Source organism: Zonotrichia leucophrys, chromosome 1, assembly GCF_028769735.1.
Source record: "Zonotrichia leucophrys gambelii isolate GWCS_2022_RI chromosome 1, RI_Zleu_2.0, whole genome shotgun sequence".
NCBI classification, from domain to species: Eukaryota; Metazoa; Chordata; class Aves; order Passeriformes; family Passerellidae; genus Zonotrichia; species Zonotrichia leucophrys.
This window is the reverse complement of record NC_088169.1, coordinates 67,272,720-67,284,983: the sequence shown is the minus strand read 5'-3', so window position 1 is coordinate 67,284,983 and position 12,264 is coordinate 67,272,720. Positions and strand designations below refer to the sequence as shown.

The following is a 12,264-nucleotide window of genomic DNA, read 5'->3' as shown; positions in this document are numbered from 1 at the left end:
CAGTGCATTCCGTTACTATTCTTTACTGCATAATAAATCCTGAAATCTTGCTTTTTGTTGAAGGTTTGCAGTTGTCCTGATAATTTTTTTCCTCTTAAAAAGAGAAACCTTGTATGGTTTTCTTCAGTGATATGTTACTGTCTCCAGTCATCTGCTTGGCAAAAGAGCCTACTACTAGACCAGTAATATCATGGATATTTCTTTCCAAATTGGCTGTGTCAGTTCATTACAACAGATTTTATCATGTTAAAATCAATCTTCTGGTTTACTCAAGGTAGTTGACTCTCCACAACTGTATTTCTAACAGGTTTTTTGTTCAGCATTGTTGACCTTAATGGAAATTGAGGTTGGGTGTAACCTAACTTCACCATGTAGTGGACCATAGTCTCTTTTCTGTGCCCTCCTTTCATTTGCATAATAATGGAGCCTTATGCCATTTTATTCACCATACATTTCATGGGCAACAACCTGCTTTACTGCCTGTCCAGTACTAATCTTCCCTTCAGTTGAGAAGTGTTATCTTTGTATGGATGGAGTTTAAAGAGACAAGCAGAAAATTCATTAGCATCATTCTGTGGATCAGATGTCTTTCTGTGCCAAATATAGGCAGTACTAAGTAGATACGGATCTTTTTGCTTCCTGACCTGGCAGATGCTAAATGCATTTGATGCAGCTCATAAATTCAGTTTCTACTTCCTGCTTCACAAAAAAGAGCTCATATCTATTTGATAAGATGCATTTAAGGCACTTAAGAGAAAAAGAAGGAAGTGGCTTCAGTGTTTATGGCTGTTAAAAGAAGAAAACAATGCTCCTTTATAATGGGTGATTCTGCTTCATCTTTTTAAAAGCCTCTTCTGTTCTTTTTTATTACTTGTATGTATGAACATGTTTACATGACCATTAGTTCAGACACAAAAATAATCTCTTACAGATTTGTTTTTTATGTATACATGTATGTACTCACACTTATGCCATATGCTAAATAGGTGTTTTTTACCTGACTGTAACAGAAAATCAATAGTGAGATATGAGATTGTTATTAAAGTTACATTTTTGATGCACATTTTTTGGTAAATGAGCTTCATTTAAATACGCCATAAAATATTACCCGTAATATCTAAACCACTGTATCAGAGCCATTAAAAAGTGTTCTTATTTCTTACATAGAACTGCTAAATTTTGTAATCAAGACAAGTAATTTAATGAAATTGTAGTTTTAAAATAAACTAGGAAAACATTTTGTCAATAAAAATAGCCCAATTTGTCATTCTCTAACCAAAATTAGGATACAAGTTACTCACAACTCTAGCTGACTTTTGTCTAAGCATAGCAAATTATTCTTATTTAATAAAGATTTTGTGTCTGTTTCACTGAAGTAATTAATAGAGATGTGGTCTTCTCGGTTACAAGATGCTGTAGAAGCCTTTTCAATCTGGAAATATTCCAAACTCAACAGATTTCACTGGCCTTTCTCTATGAAGCTGTATTTATTTTGTTTATTCATTGTTCCTGAATGACATAATTTTACCTTTTGTGGGAAAAAAAGAGGAATCTAAAAAATAAATAATAACGTTTGTTGTTTTCCTTCATGTATAAATCAATCTGTATTCAGTGCAATGGTATGTGTAGAAATGTGTGTAATACACATTTTAAACAAAACACAAAGAAAAAAGTGGTCTAGAAGTTTTCTTTTGAATGCAAACTTAATATTTGATGACAGCAATACAAGAGTAAATTTTACAGTAATCCAAAAGCATAAGTGATTGCAATTTTCCTTTCTAGTAGGCTCAAGGATCATAGAGTTCTGCAGTTGATAGCTTATAATTTTTAGTGTTGTTTTTGCTGGCAGTATTTTGCTGTTTGATTACTGTGTGAGTAGTGGCCTGTAGTTTCTAAATGTCACTGAGTTTGTATAATGCGATTTTGGGCTCCCTCTTCCAAGTCTGTCTATATGCCAAACAGCTGCTGGAGGTAAAATGTTTTGTATGTAGAATGAGTTTTCAAGGTTTAAAATACCATTATTTGTTGCCTAACACGTTTCTGTCATATAAAACCTTATGATCATATTTTATGGGAAAATATCAAACTAAATTTTGTTCATAATCTCTATTTTGCTGCAGAGACACCAACTGTGTTTCCAGAAAATATCAAAGACAAAGAAACACCAACACCGGTTGAAGATATTCAGCTGGAAAGTTCTATTCCTCATACAGATTCTGGAATTGGAGATGAACAGATGCCCAATATTTTGAATGGGACAGACTTGGAGACCAGCACAGGTCCTGATGCTATGAGTGAGCTGTTGTCTACTTTGTCTTCAGAAGTGAAGAAATCTCAGGAGAGCTTAACAGAAAGCCCTAGTGAGATTCTGAAACCTGCATCATCAATATCCAGTATCAGCCAAAGTAAAGGAATCAATGTCAAAGAAATACTGAAAAGTCTTGTGGCAGCCCCTGTTGAAATCGCAGAATGTGGCCCAGATCCGATCCCTTACCCAGACCCTGCACTGAAGAGAGAAGCTCAGGCTATACTTCCCATGCAGTTTCACTCATTTGACAGGTATATGGTTGGGCTTATTGTTTGATATTGATGTAATTCAGAAGCTTGAAGGGCTTTTATTTCTTCAAGAGGGTTATTCTACTATTGGTTGGTATTATAGTATGTTAAAAATAACAGCACTTTGTCTCCCATTCTGTATTACCAACAGACCACACCGTATAGACAAAAGTAATTCACCTTGTTCTTCTCTGTTAGCAGTGAATAAAACTCTATTAAGTACTTGGAAAACAAGCCTCTTGCAAAGAAATATATGTGCAATAAAATCTTTTTTTCTTTAAGATGCTATTTTAGTGAGGAGGAGGAGGGGCAATATCTGCTGATACAGAACAGATTGTGCAGAAATTCAGTAGAATATTCTTTCAAAGGCTTCAATCGTAATTGGATCCATCACTGAACTGTTTTCTGGTACTGAAATGCTTTGACCATGGCAAATTGTCTGCTTGGTCATGGTGGAAACCAGTTTCCTTTTAGGTCTTAACAAGAGAAGCTGTTAAAGTTCAGAAGTTAATGCTTAAAACTAAATTCACAAATATTTCCACAAAGAGACCTTTGATTTTGTTGTTTTTTCTTGGGCTGTATCTTCCTGTTTTCTCATGAATATACTTTCCTTTAAATGTCCAGTCCCTGTCAGTCATCCTGAGCATAGAGATTGTGCTCTTGTGGAATTCTCAGCATCCTTCCAGAAGTGTAGTCCCATCCATTGTGAGTTTACACCTAAGTCTTGTGAGTGTTTGTGATTGCATTTTAGATCCATTCAGTTTCTTCATAAAAATATTTTTAAAATGTTAAGAATTGAATCAAGGCTTAAAGACAATTTAAAACATGTCTTGAAAACTTAAAAGTATGTAAGTTTATCAGGCAGGTACAGGTAAATTTCAGGCAAGTAAAACACTGAAGGAAATAAAAAAATAAGACAGAAAAGAGTTATATTGTGATTTATGAGGAAAAAAAAATCCTATATTTACAGAAAACTTGCAAAATAAAATAAATATCTTCACTAAGTCTTAAGAAAAATAATATTCAGTGTTTTCAACATAACATAAACAGCAAAGTGCAAGACGATAAGTCAGAATTTTAGAAAAAAGTGAAGTATTTTTCCATTATAAGGTCCATTAAAAAAATCTGATGTCTTGTCTCTTTATATAAATGCTGCTTTTCTGAAATAATTCAATTAACAATCAGATAATGTCTGTTGTAAGAAAGATGATTTTATCAAGATAGGAAAAGTGAAAAATTCTTTAGAAGCAATGAATATATCCCTTTATAACATTTTGGGTCTTAAATAATATTTTAGGTCTTAAGACTTCTCTAGAGAAAGCTCATTTAAGAGCTTTTTCATTAAGATTTTTTTTTTAATTCATCAATCTGCATATTTTTTTAGATTGATTTCAATATGAAGTGAAATATATTTTTTCCTTCCTATACTGTTAAGATTTTTTCTTTTTACTCTCTGAGGAACCACGATATTCCAGAATTCATGCTTGTACATTAAGCAGTATAAAACACCATGCTACATGTAGAAATAACCACACCTTAACTGTAAACAGCAAAAATGTTACTTTATATGAATTTCTACTTGGGTTAATAAGAAAAATATTTCATTCAGAGAGCAGTGGTTGATTCACAAAATGCCAGACACCTAAATTAAAAAGAGCATATCATCTTATGGGATGTCTTTGTCATTGTTAGAAGGAACTTGACATAAAGGTGATTGAAGACATGAATTTTAGTGTGCATTTTAAAATTATAGCCCTATAAGAAAGTATTTAAAACTCCAAGGGCCTGCAGTCTGTTGGCTATAACCTTTATTTAATGCGAGCACCTCCATTTAATTGTTCTTGCAACAATGTGACTGCTTGTACCTTTTGAACATCATTAGTAAAAGAAGATACTATAGAATTATTAAGAGGTGCCTCATCTTCAGAACATGTAAGTTTTGATAGGTATTTCTTACTTAATAAGTTTAGTAGCTAATGAGTTTAGTGGTTTATTTTTTCCCTGACCTGTTACCCTGCCAACCAAATTTGATGATTGTCTGTAAAAAGTGCACCGCTGTGTTGTATCTTGGTAGCATACATTGTACATTCAGCCTTTGAAATCATTCACTTCTTCTTCAGAAGAAAAAATAAAATGTGGTAATGGGTGAAGTTTAGGCAAAAGAATTCACTTTTACATCATTTTTGGTGGTTGTTTTTTTTTGGTTTTTTTTTTCTTAAATAAATGACCCTGCTATCTGATTTTGATGACTGAGGTAGATGATGATTTTTAGTATAACCAACAACTCTGAAGGGAATAATTACACGTTCAGGCATATCCAGCAGATTGGGGAATGTTACATTCTTTTATCCAATTAAACAAATATTTTTGAACGATGACAGTCTTGATGAAAATGCAGATGTATCTTAGCCCATCAACTTAGACCTCAACTGATTAGTTCTGCTCCATGGCTGCATTATTGAATGATGCCCATTGTTCAAGCAAGTATTCCTCTGTGCAGATTTTTCATATTTCCAGAGTACTTTCTTGACCGCTGTGACAATCTTTGGAGGCAAATGTGGATGGCAATGGAAATTATGAACATGGAGCAATTTCAGATCCTGACCCTGTAACTCTTCACTGGGGATGAAACAGGGGTTAGGGGGAAAAAACTTTGAATAGTATATTGAAATAATAACTGAACAAGTTTAAGTATTAATTGACAAAACAGCGTGAATTTTACCTAGTGGTGATTCTGGAACATTTTACTTCCTGCGGTATCCCAATAACTGAAAAACTGAAAAGAAATTACAGTAGGATTGTCCTTACATGCTCATGTAAATGAAATTGTGTTTACAAATATAAAATAACAGTTAAATGAGATAAACTGTTTGGGTGCTTTTTTTAAGCTAAAACTATGGCTGTAAACCCTATTTCTGTAGGATCTTGTGTTGCTGTAGTTTATGCAGCTTTTGGTACTTCACTGAGAAGTGTGGCTGTTGGTCATCTTTATTGTCCCTGAGGAGAACCATGAGCAACGGAGTGTATTGTTTTGTCAGGTTCTATTTGTTTCAGGTTTTACAAAACAAGCACAGTGATTCCATATTTATAACCAAATCTAGATTAGAAGAATGTGTTTTTCACATTAATCTGAAGATATTCTTAGTCCTTTTGAAGCAATATTTTTTGTTGGTTTTTTTGGGGTTTTTTTGGGTTTTTTTTTGATTTGGATGTCTGAGTTCCTAGCAAAAGAATAGTTGAGGTAATTTTCTTTAATTATGACCGTAGATGAAGGGTAAACACCATGTAAAGTAAACTCCTGTAAATAGAATTGAAATTGAGAACTATATTTTAGCATTTAATATGATGTGTTTTACTCTGCATGTTCTTTTAATTGCACATTGATAATGTGTCCGTAAGAGTAATTTTGTACGAGGCTACCGCGTATTCTCCCGTGGAATTTGCGCAGTCGTAAATGAAACATAAAAGCAGAAAAAGTGCCCAGAATGTTTTATCAAATGGGAGCTGTGTGTAGCTAATGTATGCAGCAGTTCAAGTGCTATCAAATGTAAATGATGAGGTGATATTGATGAAAGGAGGGGATTGAGGTCTCGGGGGGCGCTGATGACGGATTGAACAGAAGCGGCCTTGCGCCGCACGTAACTCAAGTCTGTCGTCTTCACCACTCAAAGCCGTAATGGGAGGTGGCAGTCTGAAATGAGTTGCCACGGCAAAGAGTATTATTTTTGAAATGCTTTCACACAAATCACTAGGCCCTGCATACAACTTAGTTTCATGCTTTAATGTCATCAGGAGGCACAAATTGGTGTGTCTAATTGTTTGCCACCTGCCAGCAAAATGAGCTGCCAGGCAGCCAGACGGGTTTGATTGTCTGTCAGCTCTTCAATAGATTGAGAGTGACAACATCAAAAATTTCACTTCAAACTCTGAAGCTTTGAGCAGCTTTTCAGAGACCTCTTCCCCACACGTGCTTCTGGACAACTGCATTTTTCAATTAGTTTTCAATATATTGCTGCCTTCTGCCTCATCTGTCTTAAGGTAGCTGTAATTACATTATGAGCTATATAAACAGATTTCTGGGACACTAGAGCCTGGATCCTCAAAGTTATGACATGTCTTTCAACGTCAGACTGAATTTCTTGAAAATGGCATCCAGGCTGACATTTTTAGAAGCAAACACAAAGGGTGATTTCACCTAGATTTGTGACTAATGGAGCATAACTCACCAATAATTCTTTTGTGCCTTCTTATCTTCTGTCTGACAAAATTCAGTCCATTTTATTGATTTTTAGGGTTTGGGGATTTCTTGTTTCTTTTTTTTTTTTTTTTTTGGTCAATTTGCATTGGTCCCACTAGATGCAGACTAAGTCATGGTTTTTGAATTTGTTTGTGATTCTACTCAGTATTGCATTTTGAAGCTTACACTTCACTCTCTACTTTTTTCAAGAAAAAATTTCTCACAAGGGGGCTGTTACTGAAATTGTGGTTGTGGGGAGTGCTTGAGGCTTTGTGTCTCATTGATTATTTTTTCAAACTGACATAATTTACATATATTTTCTGGTTTTAGAATTATTTCAATGGGAAGAATGCTTGTATAAGGAAATCTTGAGTTCCTAGTAATTAAAAGATCAGGGTTTTTTTGCTGCTATTAAAGATGTGATTCCCTTTTAATCCATTTTAATTTCACAAATTGAAAAATTATGGGTTTTCTTAGTTTACATGTTTGGTGAAATCTTGAGGAACATATTTGAGAATATTTTGGAGAACACATCTTTAAAGTACTTTAGTTTTTATTTTTGCAGTTTTTTTCTTTATTCCCCTGACAGAAGGACCTTGGGGTCAGTTTTAAAGGTTCTAGAAAAGGTGGACAACTTGTGAGATCCAGTTAGGTCTCGTACATGTCCTTCCCATTAATACTGAGACAGGTGGTCTTCAAAAATATGAATATTTTATGCAGGTATGCTATATTGAGAAGGAATATTCAGGGAATCTGTGTTTTTCTAGAATACAGTGGTGGGGTGGATTTTTCTCTTTTTTTCCTTTTTTTAAAATTTTATAATTAACTGATAGAATGGGAAAAGATAACTGTGAGAGAAGATGCACTGAAGGTTCAAATAGAGAGGTGCAATGTCTAAGTGTTATATGATGTCCTACCTTTGGGAGATCATTTGTATGCAGTAGTCTACTAAGTCATTTAAATAGGAGGCCATATTCCTGTTAGAGTCATTAGTCTCCAAATGATGATTGCTGAAAAATAGATTTGATTTTCCTGAAATCTTATTAAAAATTTGTCATGGATAAATACCTTTTAGTCTTCTCCCAACAAAAATGGTTGCTTTTTAAAGTTGATTACAAATAATTGAAGAAAAATAGAGCAACTTTCCCATGAATCAAGAAGGGACAGGTACAGGGTCTATCTGTTCTTAGGCACTGCATTCCCCATTACTTTGGGTGTCACAATAGTGTGTGAACAGATGAATGAAAAACCTAATCAGTAGTGTGGGAATTAAAGGACTCATCTGGTTCCAGTTCACTCAAGGTAATTTTCATTATCTTTATGCAATGGAGACTGGTCCAAATAAAATATTTGACAGCTTCTGTAGAATATATTTTTCTGAGGTAGCAGTAAAAATACACTCCAGAGAATGAGGTAGGGTTTCAGATCCTGTAGGGAAGAGGGCTGAAGTTGCATTGTCTGTATTCCTAGAGAGTGCCTTAGTCACTCATTTAGTAAATATAATACAAGAGAAAGGGAAATCTCATTGCCACATCAGCTGTTTGTTTAGGAAAAAAAGTCATTCTAAATTTATGAATAGGTTCAAGTCAACCAAAATTGGGTATATCAACCCAATTATTTTCACCGAGTTGTAATCATATTTCAATTTATTTTCACCGAGTTGTAATCATATTTCCCATATCTATCATGTAGCAATCTATACACAGGTAGCTCTTTCAAAACACTTCTTATCACCTGTGTAATATGAACCTATTCATATTCATATACATGGAACTGTAGGTATATCTGGCCTGAAGCTGATGAGGAGAAACCAGCATTTCCCTACTCTCTGATATAATTCACTTGCTATATAGATGAAAACTGAACTGCATTTTTGTCTTGCTGTTTATCCCTATCTGCCTTCTTTTACAGGACTGATTGTAGCTTTTTAGCCTTTCTTTTTTTCCCCCCTTTTTTTCAGTATTTATACAGGATTAGGTTCCTCACCCATATTCATCTATACCTCATATTGATTGTTTCTTTGAGTTTTTTTTCTATATTTGATGATGATCCTGACATTTAATACATAACATGTTCACTTAGATTTTATTCACTTTCTTCAAACTTATTAAACTTCCAGTATTTCCCATTTCTCTGTTTAGCCAAGACCATTAATCTTTCCTGATAATTAGCTTTTTATATCTTTTAGTGTTTTCCTTGTTTCCTGTCAGTATTTTAGATCATTTTAGATGCTTCAAATAATTTATCCTGGATGCAAAGGATGGAATTTCTTTGTGAATAAATACTTGCTCCTCTGTTTGATCCAAGACTAAGAATCAATAATTTTAATGGCATTATCCTAAAACCTCACCTGAGATGATTTACTTTCTTCTAGTTAGAAACAAGCAATTTTTGTTTAGTAGATTAGGATCATTTCATGTACCTTGAGATTTGGAGGTTTTGGTGCATGTGTGGAATCAAATGATTGACATAATCTGTAATACATGGAATATTCAGCACTAATATTTCATTTGCATCAGTCCCAACAATTACATCCTTCTGTGAACCTTCCATTTGTCTTCTACAATTCATGTGTAAACTTCACAATTTTTAATCCTTTTTTTTTCCTCCATGGCTTTATACTCTGAGTTAAACCTTTCCTTCTTGGTATCAGATGTATCTTATCTTAATGCAGTCAGCCTAATTGAAGGTTTTTTTAAGGTAGGAATGCATTGTTAGTACATAGTAACATTGCAGGCTCAGATCAAGTCTGGGGGTGAAATTGGAAAGAACAGAGTGTAATCAACAATATAAATGTTTCATAGAGGACTAGATAAGTACAGAGATATGGCCAATATAAATAAATTTTAGAGAAGGAATATTTAGCTTTCTTTTCAGAGATTAGGTTAATCTAGCTGTAGGAGGAACAAGGCAGCATGTAATATAGCAGACAAATTGCCACCCACTTTCTAATGTGATTTCTTCTGAAACCTCTGAAGTTGTGTCAAACCTCTGTTTGACACAGAGCAATTCTATGAAATACTTGCCTGAAGTCTGTGCTGCCTTTTGAAGAATACTTGAAAAATCCTCATGCTTTCTGCTGCTGTGGGGGAGGAGAGGAGGAGCAAGAATATTAATTCAGCCTTAAGAGGTTTCACATATCCCACAGGAGAGTAAAGTGATTCTAATTTAATTGCTGCTGCTCAGATAGGTAGCTCAAGACATCCAGTATTGAAGGCTTATCTCTGACCTTTACGTTGACCACAGTGATTAAGTTGGAAAGCCTTTAAATTTTAAAATAGAGAAGAGATACAGAATGTGAATTGCAGAGAAAGAGAAAATATAGAGCTGCATAATTCGTGTGTCACCTGCACTGTGTAGCTCAATATTTAAGTAAAGTCAAATTGAGAAAGCGGTGGGGTTTTTTTAATTTCCATTTTCTCTTTTTGCATTTCAATGCATTAATGGTATTATTTTCTATCTAGTTATTTCATGCAAATTTCTAAACCCCAGAAGAATCCTGTAGCTATTTGCTGAGGTTATTTAATGAACCAGCAATGCATAAGTAGTATGTGGGTTGAATCAACAACACTCATCTTAAGCATGATATGAATTATGATGACTTCAGGCTCAGGTTTAAAATTGGTAAAGGGCATTCAGAGTAAAGGAACAGTGATTAAGAGCCACAGGTATATTTAGGATTGAAAACCACCCAAGAAATACAGAAATAAAGATCAGTTGCTGCAGACAATTACTACTAAGTCTTTGCTGACTACATCATTGGGAATCATTTGAGACCACGATGATGTGATTCAGACAACTGTGGGCCAGTTTGGAATATTTAGGGAGTCTGAAATATGTTTTACAAAGAAAGGCCTAAAATGAAATACAGAAGTGCATATCATCTTTTCTTCTAGTCTGTAAATTGCTGTTCCTTCATGAAAGAAAAACCTGAATGCCTAAATAATACATATAAAGCATCTATCACAGTAAAATCATTCTTCAAATCTTATGATGCTCAAGTATAACACTTCTTTCATGAGTCTGTTTTATTTAATTTGCCTGTTTTCACAGTACGTGCTGTTGGAGTGGTTAGATTGGTTAAAAGAAGAGTTTATTTACTTGAAGGGCAGTCATTCTCTTTCACCTTTCTTGTTCTGCTGTCCCTCTTATTGTTTTGCACATTTTTGACCACTCTATTGTGTTGTTCATGCAGTTTTTCTGTCTGCTTCATCTAAACGTCATTCTGTATTCACTCACTGTAGTTTGTTTTATCAGTAAGAATGAGACATTTTGACAAGGTCACCATGTATGGCATGTCAGAAAGCTGCATTTTCTCTCAGTCTGGGATGATGTCATCTCGCTGATTTTCCCTATTCTTATGGTAGAGAGGTTTCTATTGACATTTCTTGATAATTTTTTGTTTATTGGAATCTGACCTATCCTAATGTGGTGATTTAGATGCACAAAACAATGCCAACTATGGGTAGAACATTATATCTGTGGGATATGGGAAGGATTGTCCTTGCTACAGAAGCTGTATTTCAGTTCAAAACTACATTTATTACGGGTCCCTTCCAAATCAAACTGATCCTATTACATCTGGGAAGTAAAGCTGACATGTGTGATCTTTGCTATGGAAATTTAGGTGATCTTTTGGACACTCTGAAAGACCACTGAACTGTTTCAATATGAGGAGGAAGATCTTGAATTTAGCTTCATCTTTAGAAAAATAGCAGGAAAAGAGGAAATACTTCCACAGAGATTGTATTGCCAATTTAGCAGATACTAATACCAGATTTTATATGAGGGGGAAATTGTTTTTCTTGAAATAAAATACATGTCTTTCACTCCCACTGTCTTACATTTGGGAACCCTGGAATGAGTGTGTCTCTAAGGAGTCTGTTCAGCAGTCAGGGATCCTGCCTGCTTGCATCCAGATAAGAGGTCCAGGGTCTGCTCCAATGGCATGGAGAGTGTGGGATGACAGCTGTCAAGTCTTCCTCAAATCTCCTGTGTTATTCATAAGTTGGCCACTCTTTCCAGGTTCTTTATAAGCCTTTTTTTCTTTTATAATCCTTTTTACCTTTATGGACCTGCCAACAGCCTCTCTGTCCTTCCCAAGCTCTTTCAGTCATCACTCTCCACAGTTTCTGTCTGCAAGGTCATCTTGTGAAGCAGCATGTTGGCCTGTGGTCTTGGTGACCTGATGATCCATGTGCCATTAGAATAGGCCAGTCTAAGACACCTTTTCCTCCTGTGTCTTTCCTTCCTGTGCTCCAGCATAAAAATACTCCCATATATTCTTCATTCTCCCTTTCTATTGCAATTCTCTACAAAGGTAGAGGGTAATGACAGAGGTTTCCTTTTGAAATTAATATAATTGGGAAACTGTCCCACCTAAGAAACAAGCTCTAATTTCTCCTTGTGTATTTATGACATTACAAGTACATTTTTACTCAAAATTACATTTTGAGTACTTATTCAGTATT

The 12,264-nt window shown here is 34.8% G+C and overlaps 1 protein-coding gene across 10 annotated transcripts in view; it reads left to right on the top strand.

The window, feature by feature from the left end:
* NBEA (neurobeachin) overlaps positions 1-12,264 on the top strand; it is a 456,358-nt gene that overhangs the window by 172,723 nt on the left and 271,371 nt on the right. For all 10 annotated transcript variants that reach the window (XM_064716099.1, XM_064716185.1, XM_064716109.1 and 7 more), the window contains one exon: positions 2,121-2,559. In XM_064716099.1, the coding sequence (XP_064572169.1) occupies positions 2,121-2,559 (439 nt within the window). The remainder of the gene's footprint in view (positions 1-2,120; positions 2,560-12,264) is intronic.